This window comes from Chelonia mydas, chromosome 19 (assembly GCF_015237465.2).
Source record: "Chelonia mydas isolate rCheMyd1 chromosome 19, rCheMyd1.pri.v2, whole genome shotgun sequence".
NCBI classification, from domain to species: Eukaryota; Metazoa; Chordata; order Testudines; family Cheloniidae; genus Chelonia; species Chelonia mydas.
In genome coordinates this window covers 12200643-12215200 of record NC_051259.2, presented here as the reverse complement: position 1 = coordinate 12215200, position 14558 = coordinate 12200643, and the positions used below count along the sequence as shown (strand labels likewise).

Below are 14558 nucleotides of genomic sequence, written 5' to 3'. Positions count from 1 at the left end.
GATAGTGCATCCACAAGGCCTGCAGACACACCCGGCCCAGGGGAGTCAAAGCTACAAGACAACAAGCCCTGAACCTAGTGCTTACTGGCTAGGGTGGCTTCTTCCGCTTCAGGGAAATGAAAGGCAATAGGGCCAAGCTTGCTTTTAAGGGACGACAGCTTCCCACAATGTTTTAATTTGGGTCACAAAATGGCTAGAGGGGAAGAGCACACACCGAGGGTGACCAGATGTCCCTATTTTATAGGGACAGTCCCCAAATATTCGGGGGTTTGTCTTATATGAGAGTCTATTATCTCCCACCCCCATCCCGATTTTTCACACTTGCTATCTGGTCACCCTACACACACTTGTATCACAGTGTATGATCTTTCGGGTGATTATCGCTGAAATACAGGACCTTGTGTCTCCTATACAGACAGAGCGTGGGGTCATATAAAGTGACAGCCTTTACAATCCAGGACAGTTGTTTTGCTTACACCTGCCTGGCAAGGCAGAGCATTCCCACCACGCAGGAGATGAGCAGGATAGGAGAGCAAGGCTGGGAAATGAACTCAGGATATGTATATGACAGAGAAGAGCAATCTCAGGTCTGGCATACACTGAATACACAGCTGTGGTGCTCAGGAGTCTGAAAAACCCACCCCCCGGAGTGCTGTAACTATGTTGACCTAACCGCTGGTGTAGACGTGGCTAGGTCTACGGAAGAATGCTTCCATCACCTTAGCTACTGTCGCTCGGGGAGGCAGAGTTCCTACTGTGATGAAAAGCCCCTTCCGTAGCTGCAGCTTGCGGCTACACTACAGGGTTATAGAGACATAGCTCTGACGCTGTAGGCAGGCTGCTATAGCCCCCGTAGGTTAGATGAGCCCAGAGTCCATGCTGGCTTGGGGCGTGACAGACCAGGCCTGGGAACTGGACCCAGGAACCCTGTAGAACAGCATACCGTGCTTTGCACCAACCAGGTCTCTCGGCTTGTGAACATTCCAAGAGCGGCACGAGGTGGCACTTTTGATTGGTCTGGCCTCAGAAAGCTGGGAAACGGCGGCACAGGTAGGAAGGTGGGTCGTTCTGGCTCTGCCGGTGAGTCATTGTGTGCCCTTGGTTAAGTCCCTTCACCTCTGTCTCTGAGTTTCTCTATCTGCAATACAGCGTAAGACAACAGGGCAGAGATAATATGCTACCTACCAAGGGTGCTGGGAGTTTAAATGTATACATTAATATTTCTCCATTGCTTTTCAAAGGTAAAACGCTCAGTATTGTTAGTAAATAAAAGCATAATAAAATTACATATACATACAACACCAATATGAGAACCCTACTTAACCAGGGTTCCTAACAATACAGCAGCCATTTATTTTCTAAGCAGTGCGCCAACATTGACTAGCCAATACTCACCACCTCCACGGGGGCTCATCAAATATAGTTATCCCCATTGTAGAGATGGGGAAACTGTCCCAGAACTAGTCATGTCTGGGATTAGAACTCAGGAATTTCTGGGTCAGTCGACTCACCCATGCCATTTATAGCTAACATAGCAAACCTGAAACAAAACTGCTATGGAAAATAACAATCACCCATCAAAACTTCGCCTTACTATTCCATGAAGCTGCTTAGCAGCCATATCTCATCACTGTAAATTCTCAAAAGCAATAGTTAAGCTGATATTTAAGCAACAAGATTATCTCTACTGATTTAATATACGGGGCAGCTGCAAACAATGTTGCCTGATGCAAAATATGCTGTTTAGATTAGAAACAGTTTTCCCCACACATTATCATATGTTCTATGCTCCTTCTCCATCCTTCTCTGTTTATTCAGGGCAACTGTGTGAAAGCAGGACCTTTATTTCTTTTCAATGCATACAGAGAGGAAGGGTGCACAGTGATTAAATCAAGAGTCTGGAGACCTGGGGCATGATTCTCATTTACACGAGAACCCAGTGTAAAGGGGCCATAAAGGGGGTGGAAGAAGGAGCCCTTTGACAATATGCCCTGTGCAGGGGACCTCCCTGGTCAGTGTTGGCCCTACCTCAGCCCTGCTTCCAACCCCAACTATAGGGAGTGTGGACAAAATGCACTATACCATGGCCATTCTCTGCCTCCCACACTCACAGAGGGGCCGGGAAAGCAGAACATAAGTAGGAGCAGCCCTGAGGCTGCTCCAACTTACTCCAGGTCCAGTTGTGGGCCCTCTACAGCCTCAGAATATAGGGACTGTAAAGGTGGCCTAAAGGAACATCATCTCCCCTCCCCCTTTCCTGTCTCAGAATAGGATCCTAGATTCTATTCCTTGATCAGAGTCGCAAAGTGAGTTAGACGAGCAAGTCACTTGCGCTCTGTTTTGCCAACGGTAAGACTGGGTGTTGTGACGTTTCATTCAGACTTGTAAAATCCCTTGGGATCCTTGCATGGAAGGCACCAGTAAAGTGCTAACCGCATTCTCTGCTCCTTCTGCTCTTCTCCCACCTGAAGATCTGTGATTTCACAATCATTTCCATAGCAGCTGGTTCTGACGCCACAAACAGAGGAGTAAGTCTCTGCACAGAGGAGTTAATGAACTGGAAATGGTATAAACACACAGTGCCCAGGAGCAGTTACAAGACAAAAGCAGTCTAGCCAGACACTGATACAGATCTGGGCTTGGAAGCCGTCACACCTTTAAGTTGTGCTTTAGTTGTGCTGTCTAATACCCGCTGCTCAGAATCGTACTCTGGAGGACATGTAAATAAGGGAGGCTGGGGCAGGGCACTGTGCCCCTCTGTTCTCATTTTCCTCCTGCAACAAGGAAATAACCCACATCTGGATTGCAAATCATTTTGACCACTTTGTAGCTGTGACATCTGTGCTTCTGTAAGTCCTAGACACCGTTGTTATTGCTCAATAACTTACGGCGATCACCCCGGTATAAAAGGCCGCACCGTCTATTGAGGTGGGGCTGGGAGCTCTTGAGTTCTAACCCTGGGTCTGATACAAACTTGCTGCATGACCCTGAACAAGCTACAGCCACGCCATGACTCGGGGATAATAATACTTACCTACCTATCAGGGATGTGCGGTGGAGCAGGCAGCACTATAGAAATACTATCAGCATAATTATTGTTAAGCAGCACTGGGCATGTTTTCAGCACAGAGCAAAAATAATCCCTCTCCAGAAAAAAATATTGTCAAGGTGAAGTTACCAGTGCAGGCCTTTGTCAGTGGTCTGCGTGCATATTACCTTGCGAGAATGTTGCTAATAAAATGCTCACAATGTTAAAAACAGGCAAGGCTGAGTTAAAGTCAACAAAGCTGAGTATGAGTCAACAGTGTGCCCTTGTTGCCAAGAAGGCTAACGGCATTTTGGACTGTAGAAATAGGAGCATTGCCAGCAGATGGAGGGACGTGATTGTTCCCCTGTATTCGACATTGGTGAGGCCTCATCTGGAATACTGTGTCCAGTTTTGGGCCCCACACTACAAGAAGGATGTGGAAAAATTGGAAAGAGTCCAGCGGAGGGCAACAAAAATGATTAGGGGACTGGAACACATGACTTATGAGGAGAGGTTGAGGGAACTGGGATGGTTTAGTCTGCGGAAGAGAAGAATGAGGGGGGATTTGATAGCTGCTTTCAACTACCTGAAAGGGGGTTCCAAAGAGGATGGATCTAGACTGTTCTCAGTGGTAGCGGATGACAGAACAAGGAGTAATGGTCTCAAGTTGCAGTGGGGGAGGTTTAGGTTGGATATTAGGAAAAACTTTTTCGCTAGGAGGGTGGTGAAGCACTGGAATGCGTTACCTAGGGAGGTGGTGGAATCTCCTTCCTTAGAGGTTTTTAAGGTCAGGCTTGACAAAGCCCTGGCTGGGATGCTTTAGTTGGGGATTGGTCCTGCTTTGAGCAGGGGCTGGACTAGATGACCTCCTGGGGCCCCTTCCAACCCTGATATTCTATGAAAGTAGCACTTCTCATATGACCCACCTTAATCCTGCCTTTGTATAGTTGCCAGCCTCCTATCTTCCCCTCCTTGCTAAAACAGCATGAACTGGATTCTATTCTGGCTCCTCTATCAGTAACCGAATAGATAACTCAGTTCCAGAATCTTTACTTCAAAGTGCTCAGAAGTTTCCATCTTAGTTGGATGAGGGTTCCTGGGGATGAAAGAACCCACCCATGAGTCTCAGATCCCAGGGTGAACCTGCACCAAAGGCAGTAAGGTGAAGAGCAGCTTTGTACTTATAAGCTGAGCAAGTTAGATCTGGAGTCTGGAATCCCCACAGTGTTACTCTTGCTGAGTCACTTTTCACAGCAGACCCATTAAAAGTCCAAGCAAGACAAATGGCTGCTTTGGGCCTTTGCATACCGTACCTCATGAATAGCTTCCCTCTTCCAGGAGCTAAATCAAAGGAGAAGGTCTGCCAGACAACATCTACCCTCTTCTGGTAGCAGGATTGGAGCAGAAGACCTTAAACACAAGGACTAGTGACTGTTTGAGATCTCTTGCATATACCATCAGTAATTCAAGGACTGAGTTCTTCCTCGGGGCATTGGACAAATTAAAACCACGCCTGGTACTATCAACTGAGCTATTCACCTCCAGTGCCAAAAGCCAAGAGAAGAACATTAAGGCTGAGTGACTCAGAACCTTCAAAGTCAGGAAACACCCAAGTTAGGAGCAATTTGTGTCTCTTCTTTTTGCCTGAGCCATGTGTAATGAAGGGATAAAGACGTCAACCCAGTTTAATATCTCCCTGGAGCGAAGAATGCTTGGTGTTTAATTCATTTAATTGTTATGCTCTTCTGTGCTTCACCCTCAATGTCCTGCCAATGGCTCCTCTTGAATTTGTTTTTATTAAATTTATTAAAAAGAAATTTGGATAATTGCTAAAAACTTATGTAACGCTGCAGAGTGAATATCAGGCAAATAAACGCCATCAGAAACAAGAACAAGAGCACCCTGGTACAATTCCTTGGAGCACTCAGGTGCTGAAGTGATATCAATAAGATGTCACTGTTTCCTTCAACCCTTGCTTTAAAAAATATTGTCCCATCTGGAGGGTGTTCAGTGGCCTGTGTGAAATGTTGGTGGATCTCAGGACAATTCCTTGTAGGAAGGGGTCCACAGCATAAAAATTACCATCATAACTGGCCCCCTTGATAGTAGTGTCCAAGGAGGGAATGGGCCGGAGGCTGGACTTCCCTCTCAACTAATTATGAGATAAAAAACTACTCCAGTTACCTAACTCCCCTGAACTTTGGGGATGAGAATAAAACTAAAATGGCTCAAGCCATGACATTTGCATCCAGATCCAGGTTTGGATTCAGAACATCCCTAAGCTGTAGAAGAGTTAAGCACTGTGAAATAGGCCAATCCCTAGATAGGAGAGGGAACCTGGATCTGAACCAGCTGCAACACAAAATCCAACCTGACAGGCAAACCAAAAGCACCCTTTGTATTAACCACCACTATTTGAAACAGAAGTGGGACAAACCCAGAGCTGGGCATCAGAATGTTCAGATAAAATGTGAGCCAGATCGGTCTTACAAAAAGAAAACTTGTTTGATTAGACTTGGTAAAAACAAAAGGATTTCTGTATTTTTCCATATTTATTCTCAAGCCCTATGTAGGGGTTCCTCTGGGTCAGGGATGAGTTACACGTGCATGGCAGTGGAGGATTTCATTCTCCAAAGCAGTCAACTTTAACCAGCTTTAAAATCAATTCACATTATTTTGAAAGTTGATACCTGGCAATAGGACACATGGCTTTTTACCAGCTAAAATAAAACAATGCTGAGGTCTGAGGAAAGGCAAAAGAAATTATTAGAAAGAATCTATGTTGGAGTAAACTCTCTGAGTTGGCAATGACCTCAATGGAGTTACACCAAGGATGAATTTGGCCCTATGAATAGAACATGCTGAATTTCATCCAGCTTGATGAAATTTATAAGCAGAGAATCCAGGAAGCATGTGGATTTCATTCCTTTGTCTTCCTCTTCCCCAGATTTAGGATCCAGTCCAAATTCGATGGCAGTTACAGCTAACTTGGTGAGTTCAGCCCAGTCCCACTTGAACTAGATTATAGTATAGATTAGAAAGTATAGATTATAAAGCCAGAAAGGATCCCTACAATCATCTGGTCTGACCGTCTACATGTTCTTACTGCACAGTTTCTGCTCAGGAGACTCATCTCACAGGGTTACCCACCAAGGATTAATTAAATCCATTTTATCATAAACTCAGATGACACAGTGGAGACTCGAACAGAGAAAACCTCAAGAAAGATGCAATGCTTCTGTGTTTACTAGGGCTGTGTGGTTGTGCAACATATCCAGTCTATTGCTGTGAAGCTCTCTCATGAGAGCTAAAAAATTCATCCCATTTAAATGGAAATGAAAAACAAACCTGGCATATGAATTCCCTACACTGTTGTGTCGGCACTTTAAGTAGGCAGGCAAAAGCAATACATAAAGGCAGGCTCAGAGCACAGCAGCAGGTAAAGACTGCTCTCTCTCTGACTCACCCGCGGATGGGAAAGGCTACACAGCTCTAAGGACGGAAAGGGTGGGAGAGGTCACCCATCCCCTGTCCACCAGAGCCCAGGGATGATCCTGTCTCCACTCCTATTGACTTCAACAGGGCCAGGACCTGTTAGCTTCCGGGGCACGCTGCAGCATCCACCTTTTGGGCAAGCCAAGGGTGGTAAGCTTGTGTCCTTGGCTAAGAGGTTATGCAATATGTGATATATTTACATTGGTGCTGGGAGGAGCAGCCCATTGTATTTGAGCATTTATTGTGAGATTCAATTCTACTGGGGCTCTCAGAGATTGGGATGGGCGGGTGTCTATTTACGTCCTTATAAATGAAATAAAGACATTAAAGCATTCTAGCATCCCTCGTTCAGAGCCAAATCTCAGATGTGCAGAGCTTTGCAACCAAAGCGTGCCTGCGCTTTGGGGAAAGGAAGGGGGAACTAGTCCCCCTGGTGTATGTTTTCTGTAGAAGGCCTGGCAATGGGTCCTATGGCATAAAATGCCACTTTGGCAGAGCGTATGTAGGGACTTACAGGGGCTACAATGACATAGCACATACTGTTTATCAAAACACTGGTGGTTCCTGTTTCCAGGCGGGTAAAACAATATGAAGCAAAAACATTTAGGGCCAGATTTTCAAGAGAGCCCAGCGTGGTGGATGTTTGGGTTCTTTGGAAAATCGGGTCCCAGTCATGGGTGCTGACCACTTGAAAATCTGACCGTAGGCTCTTGGGAAAATTTGGCCCATACTCCAAATCCAGGGCATTTTAGTTGATTCACAGTTCTTAAATCCAGAAGGGACCATTTTGGTCACCTGGTCTGAGCTCCTGCACAAGACAGCCTGAAGAATGTCACCCCTACAATGGGCCAGATCTTGCAGCATGGGAAGCTGGCCTGAGTCAACACCACAGGGTTTGGCCCCATATTTTCAAATCAGTGTAGAGTCTGATGGCTGGTTGCTGCCATCTCTTTCTCTCCTCCCTTCTGGTACTAGCCTTCATGCTACTAGCCCTGTCCCTGAGTCTGGCAAAGCACCTACCTTCAGAGCTATTAATATCGCCTTAAATTATACTGGCCACAGCAGGGTTGAAACACTGTCAGCAACTGCTGCAAGCAGATAAAACATTCCTATGTATACTAGGCACACAGGATGGCCTTGTGGCCTTACCATACCACACACTATGTGTGACCTTAGGCATTGCTCTCTGTGCCTCAGTTCCCCATTTGTCAATCCCTTCTCCCATATACATCTATCCTTTTACCAGGGTGGGCAACCACCCAGGGCACTGTGGTCAGGAGGATGCCGTCTGAGTGCCGCATAGTCTGGGCTCGTGTGATTGCTGCACTAGAGACTCAGGTTTGCAATGGGGATGTTACCCACACCCTTCCCACGAAAATTCAAGTTCACTAGCGGGAAGCTTATGTTTGTAATGCCAAAGGACAACTCTGAAGCTGCATGTGGAGGTTGGCAGAGAGAGGTACTGGGACAAGATGTTCCCGCACCGGCCCATCAGAGCCACATTTGGCTGTGATGCTGTTTCTCTGCCTGTACCATTCACCCTGAGGTGCGCTCTGGATACGCCTTTCATTTTTTATGTAACCTGTAGCTTTAAAAATAAAAAGGTGTAATGAGGGTTGTGTGTCCCACATTTACCTAAAAGAAAGCAAATCTGGGGAGACTACGCAGGGGATAAGGGCGCTGAGTCAAATGCTTTACACAGGGGCTTTGATGAGCTCAAGAAATAGTAACATTAATTAAGCTTGCTTGCTATGGCATAATAATGACAGCAGCCAATAGGGGGAACAACAAAGTAGATACTAGTCCACCTGCCCTGTGCCCTTATTGACTGATGTTTCCTATGCAGTTTGCTTTGTCATCCCAAATCTTTCATCTTCCCTTCCCCACAGGGTGCTTTAAAATACTGAATGCCAAATCACAACAGCTAATGCTCGAAGCAAAGGGGAAATCTGACCCTAAAGGGCTGGGAATGGATGCCTGGGTATTTAGGTATTGTATCCCTCACACTGCCTAAAGGGGGTGCTCTTACATTTTTGGAAAGGTTACTCCAATGCAAACACAGGTCACTCATTCTGCACCAGTGGAATTAGAGGATGGAGAACAAGCTACATCTTCCCTCATTGAACCCGTGGTGAGGACAGAGAGAGGAGAGGAAGGGTTCAGAGACAGAAAAAAGAGAAGAGTTTTGCATTGGCTCTGCATGCAAAAGCTCAGCAAGCCGGGACCCTTTGCCTGCTGGCTGTTGTCTTGTACAACAGAATCTCAGCTTTCAGTGGGAAAGAAAATTAAGTTTCTAGCCCTTAGGGTAAAGGTAACCTTCAAAATGTGAACCAAGTGCAATGTAATGTTCTTCTGTTGGTCTGAATCTATAGACAGCTTGAAAGAAATATAACTTCTCCCACCCAGCCAAAGGGATTGTTGATTCTGGAGTGAAATGATGCAATTTAAAAATCATTTTTGTTAACGATTTCACTGTCAATTAAAGCACACAAGATAGGGGAGAGATAATTTTTCAAGGGCAGCACGCATTCATAAGTGGCAGGGTAGATAAAAACCATGAGTTTAAAAACGTAAAGATTGATTTTTTTTTCAATTTAAAAAGTTATGATTTAAGTTTAAATTGATTTAAAAATTAATTTTTTAAATTTCCATACTTTAGATGGAAGAAAAATGAGTGTGGTAAGAAAGCACCTGTGACAGGGCATCATCTTGCTCCTGTCTCCTTTTCTAGCCATGAGCTGCTCAGAGACCTTCATCTGGCCAAGCGCTTTGGGCCACATATTTATGGTATTCTCCCCACTGCCTTCACCAACTTCTGCAGCTCTGTATCTGCATCATCCTACACTCTTTTGGTCACTCAGCCAAGGAGGGGGAAGGCCAAAGGTATTTTCCTGTAGTCTGCCCCAGATTTATAGGTTCACGCCACGGTGATAGGATCCTATAAATCTGAAGATCAAAAATGGGCTTCATTCTGGTCTCACTTATGCTGATTTCACCGTGGTGTAGCTGTTGACTTCAGGGAAGTTACTCCTGATTTATCCCAGTGTTGCCGGCACAGAGTGCCCGAGGCAAGCAACAGTTGGGTTCGTTGCCCGGTGTGCGTCGCACCAATGACCACAACGGGGTGGAGAAGCAGACAGATTTATTTGAAGCTTCAAATAGGGCGCAGGGAGACTAAGCTGTCTCAAATCCTGCAGCCCCGCATGCAGATTCCAGTATACATTTTATACCTTTGCCTATTTCACTACACAAGCTTATGCAACCAATTACCTGTTGCCCCGTACCATACCGTAGCCAATCAGCTAAAGCAGCCAGTTGTGTTTTTCCTCAGTAGCATTGCCCGAGCCTTGCCTTATTCGGGTCTATTTGTTACTAGTTTTTGCTAAACATTTCTGCCTTATCTAGACGTTTCCCAGGCCGAAGCTGGCCTTGGCTAGCGAGCCGTGTGCAAACCTGCCTGTTTGTGTGCTAGCTTCCTCACAGTTGTGCAGGGTCACAGAAAGTTCAAGGGGCTTCAGTTCATCTGGGCCTAGAGCAAGAGGGCTTCATCGACACTCGTGGTCTTCACCCTCCCGAGTTACCTAGAGTAGTGCCCAGTGTCACCAACAACTCCCTCCTTTGAGAACACTCAACAAGCTTGCAACTGAGTTGTCTCATATTCCAAGGACAATAAGTGATTAAGTGCTGAGGAGTTGGAATCCTCAACAAGAGGATATAATGGGGTTTCTGTGGAGTGGGAGGCACGTATTTTGTATATGAGCGCTTTACAACAGGCAAGCAAGAGGAGAATGATAATACACAACACGGCACCTGTGACGAGGAGACGAACAATGCCTTCCCCCAGGTCGGGCAGCCATCCCCAGAGTGAGTCAAGAATAGTGGGTTCTCTTTCCTGGGCTTTCCACTGGTTAAGAGCCTGTTCAGCTGACAGGATGTGCTTGTTAATATCCTGTGAATCTTCTGGGACATACGTACAGCATTCATCCCCAATCAGGGCACACACCCCACCCTGTGCAGCCAGAAGGTAATCTCGGGCCTGGCGGTTTTGCAGGGACAACAACGGGAGTTGATAAACTTCCGTGTGGAGGCTCCTCTCTATGGCCAAGGTATCATTGGCGAACTTGGTGAGGAATATAGAGACCTGGCGATAGAGCTTGGCCAATCCACCCACCCCATATGCTGGGAGAAGGATCATACTGAATCTATCTTCCACACTAATGGGTTCGGGGGTGGCATACAGGGACCGCTGATGCCGGGGCCGGCCCGATGGGAGGTGGGCCATGACCCGAAGGGGAGGAGTAAAGTATCCCAAATAACAGCTTCCGTTCCAGTGGTGGGGTAGCCATTTATAGGCTGAGTTACCACAGACATAAAAGGACTGTCCATTGGCTACCTTGCCACTGTTGCCCAATTTGTCGGCTGCAGCTTCTAAGGGGGTGTAATATTGAAGCCTTTCGCCTGTATCTTGGCCAGAACTATTACATAGAGGAATAGTGGTATTCGCAGACGGGGACAAATAATACTGACAGGTACTATTACCAGCAAACCAGGTATGGTTAGCAGTGGCTTCCTGGCGATAACAAAGGAGGCCCATGGGGACGGAGCGTAGCTGGATGGGTTTGGGGGCATGGGTCGCATTCCAGTAGGGTTTCCAGGGATCAGTGTTGCTGCTAAACTTGACCTCTTTAGTGCAGTTTTCTGTAAAGGTGGGCCGCGTTTGCAACCGAGTGGCGTTTGCTTTTATCCACCCGTCACAGAGGTCTGACCAGTTGTGGGGGGGTTGCCCTCCAAGGGAAGCTGGCCGCCTGGTAGGGGATCTGAGAACATATCCAGCAGTTGGAAAGATTAAATTCCCGGGCAAAGGCGATTTTGAGGGCCTCATAGGTATTTACATTCAAGTTAACGGTCCCCATCCATCCCTTCTTCAGAGAGAGAGAGAGATGGGGAATACTAGGCAAATGACACCCACTATGAGGGACCTCATGGTGTATATGCCCTTGTAGTCGTCCCGTCCCCCCGTGCTCATGTCTTTTTAAACAATAATTTGAGTCCAAGATCGTCGGAGGGTGATGTGGTGATGGGCTGGACGGTCCACTGTTCTGCCGGTGGAGGAGCAGGCACCGCCTTCAGGCGAGAGTGATGGATCCAGTTTTTGTGTCCCTCGACCTTTGCCGCCGTGTGGGAGACCAGCAGGACGCTGTGGGGTCCCTTCCACTTCTCTTGGAGAGGCTCGTCCTTCCAGGTACGAACAAGCACGGAGTCACCTGGCTGCAAGGAGTGGACAGGGGCATTCAGTGGAAGAGGCTGGAAGTCTTTGGTATACCTGTGGAGAGAAGAGAGAACAGCAGACAGAGAGCACATATACTGAAACAAAAAACCACACCCCATCTCCCACTCCTCCAGAACCGGTGTCCCATTCATAGGCCATGCCCTTCCGAACACAATTTCAAAGGGACTCTACCCTTCAGGAGAGCGCGGACGCGGAGCAGAACAAGGGGCAGAGCATTGGGCCATTGCAGGGAGGCTTCTTGGCACACTTTTGAGAGGTGTCACTTAAGGGTTTGATTGGTATGCTCCACTACACCACTGGCCTGCGGTCTCCATGGCGTATAGAGTTTCCAAGGGATCTGTAAGGCATCTGAGATGTCTTGAACGATTTTTGATGTGAAGTGCGTCCCATTGTCAGATTCCATCCACTGGGGGAGTCCGAAGCAGGGAGTAATTTCCCTAACAAACTTGAGGGCCACTGTTTTGGCAGTGCAATTACGGCATGGGAAGGCTTCAGGCCATCCGCTAAATCGGTCCACCAAGACGAGGAGATATCTGAACCCTTGAGTTCGGGGAAACTCAGTAAAATCTATTTGCCACACCAGTCCGGGGCCTGGAGTGGGTTCCAGGGTAGCTGGTGTTACTGGATGTCCTGGCCGGGGGTTATTCTTTTGGCAGACTAAACAGTCAGCTTGTATCTGGGTAGCCAGCAGGGCTCGGACCATATGGGGAGTATAGATTTGCATAACCCCTCCCAATGTTAGCTTCTCGGCTTCCTCAAGTACTAGGGCAGTAGCTGCGACTGCCCGTAAACATGCCGGCCAACCCTTTGCACCCTGATCCAGTTGTTTGGAAAAATAAGCCACGGGACGTTTCCAGGTCCCCAACAACTGGGTTAGCACTCCCAGGGCCACCGCGTTTCGTTCATGTATATACAATTGAAATGGCTTAGAGAGATCCAGCAGACCCAGGGCTGGAGCTTCCATCAGCTTCCTTTTTAAGATTTTAAATGACTTGTCGGCTTCTGGGGACCAGTGAAAGGAGTCGTGATCCGTTCCCTTGACACAGTCATATAACGGTTTAGCCCATAGTCCAAACTCTGGGATCCAGATCCTGCAAAAGCCCGCCATACCCAGAAAAGCCCTGAGCCGTTTACGAGTGCTTGGGGTAGGGACCTGACAGATAGTTTCCTTTCTTTCATTTGAAAGCTGGCACTCCCCTTGCCTTAGCTGTAACCTAATTCCGCTCCACCTCAGACAACAGGGTTCTCAGGAGGATATTACAGTCATCCCAATCCGGCTTGTGACTACTGAGGCACTCCTCAAAGACTGAAATAAACCGGCTTGGGTTCGTTGAGAATTCCCCAGCCTGTGTTTTAAAAGCTGCCAAGTCGATGGGATTGAATGGCACATGGGTGTAAACCTGCATGGTGGTGGCCTGGCATCCGTCTGCCCCTGGGCGAGCTACAACAGTCTTGGTAATCAAAGGATAGGGTCCCATCGAGGGGGCACTCTCTGTAACCCGTGGCGTCCTACCTTTATGGGTGGGGGTGTGGGGGCCGAAGGGGACACCGAATCTGCCATTACAACATTGGGGGGGTTCTGGGGGCTAACATTAGCTACTACCGGTCCTGTTGGAGTCAAATTACATCTCTGCAGACTGTCTGTTCTATCTCTTAAAGCCATAAATGCTTGCGCATACAGATGTTCATTCCATTTACCCGTTCGCTGACAAAACAGAACTAATTGGAGGATCGTATTATAATTGACTGACCCTCCCGGTGGCCACTGTTCCTGGTCCTCTAGCCAATATTGAGGCCAGTCTACTGTACAAAACCTTTTCAATTTGCTTTTTGTCATTGGATCCGATCCAAACACTTTCCAGTTTGCTAGAATGCATTCTAGGGGCGTGCACTGTGCCCTGCCTGTAGTACTCTGTCCCTGTCCCATATTCCCGGACGACACTGGGTCTCCCCAGGTCTTAACAGAGAAAGTCCAGACCACTGGACTGTTCCTACCTTTTCCAAGGGACCGGTTCCTCACCGTCGACTGCAGTTGCTTCTCCACTATAGGGGTGCGTTGCACCGTTGTGCCCTCCAGGGTCGAGCAAATCGCGTCTCCTCCGAGGCCTCCCGATGAACTCACTGGTGCGCGCTGGGTGTCGGTCGTCACCGCAATCCGTTGGCCGCCAGGAGGGGTCCGGGAAAGGCTAAATAGCAGCCTCGATGCCCCACGTTGGGCGCCAAGAACTGTTGCCGGCACAGAGTGCCCGAGGCAAGCAACAGTTGGGTTCGTTGCCCAGTGTGCGTCGCGCCAATGACCACAACGGGGTGGAGAAGCAGAAAGATTTATTTGAAGCTTCAAATAGGGCGCAGGGAGACTGAGCTGTCTCAAATCCTGCAGCCCCGCATGCAGATTCCAGTATACTTTTTATACCTTTGCCTACTTCACTATACGAGCTTATGCAACCAATTACCTGTTGCCCCATACAATACCGTAGCCAATCAGCTAAAGCAGCCAGTTGTGTTTTTCCTCAGTAGCATTGCCCGAGCCTTGCCTTATCTGGGTCTATTTGTTACTAGTTTTTGCTAAACATTTCTGCCTTATCTAGATGTTTCCCAGGCCGAAGCTGGCCTTGGCTAGCGAGCCGTGTGCAAACCTGTCTGTCTGTGTGCTAGCTTCCTCACAGTTGTGCAGGGTCACAGAAAGTTCAAGGAGCAGAGGGGCTTCAGTTCGTCTGGGCCTAGAGCAAGTGGGCTTCATCGACA

At 47.7% G+C, this 14558-nt stretch overlaps 1 protein-coding gene across 1 annotated transcript; it reads right to left on the bottom strand.

Annotated features, from left to right (window-relative positions):
- Window positions 1-9888: 9888 nt before the first annotated feature.
- On the bottom strand, window positions 9889-14218 carry LOC122463348. The gene is made up of 2 exons (XM_043532388.1): window positions 13809-14218; window positions 9889-11846 (listed from the first exon to the last, which is right to left on the bottom strand). The coding sequence occupies exon 2, from the start codon at window positions 11403-11405 to the stop codon at window positions 10152-10154; it is 1254 nt and encodes a 417-aa protein (XP_043388323.1). The 5' UTR covers window positions 11406-11846; window positions 13809-14218; the 3' UTR covers window positions 9889-10151.
- Between the last annotated feature and the right edge of the window lie 340 nt (window positions 14219-14558).

Bases quoted from the DNA above. Each gene is read 5' to 3' on its own strand.
- LOC122463348 (XM_043532388.1), bottom strand. From the start codon at position 11,405: ATGAGGCCCTCAAAATCGCCTTTGCCCGGGAATTTAATCTTTCCAACT.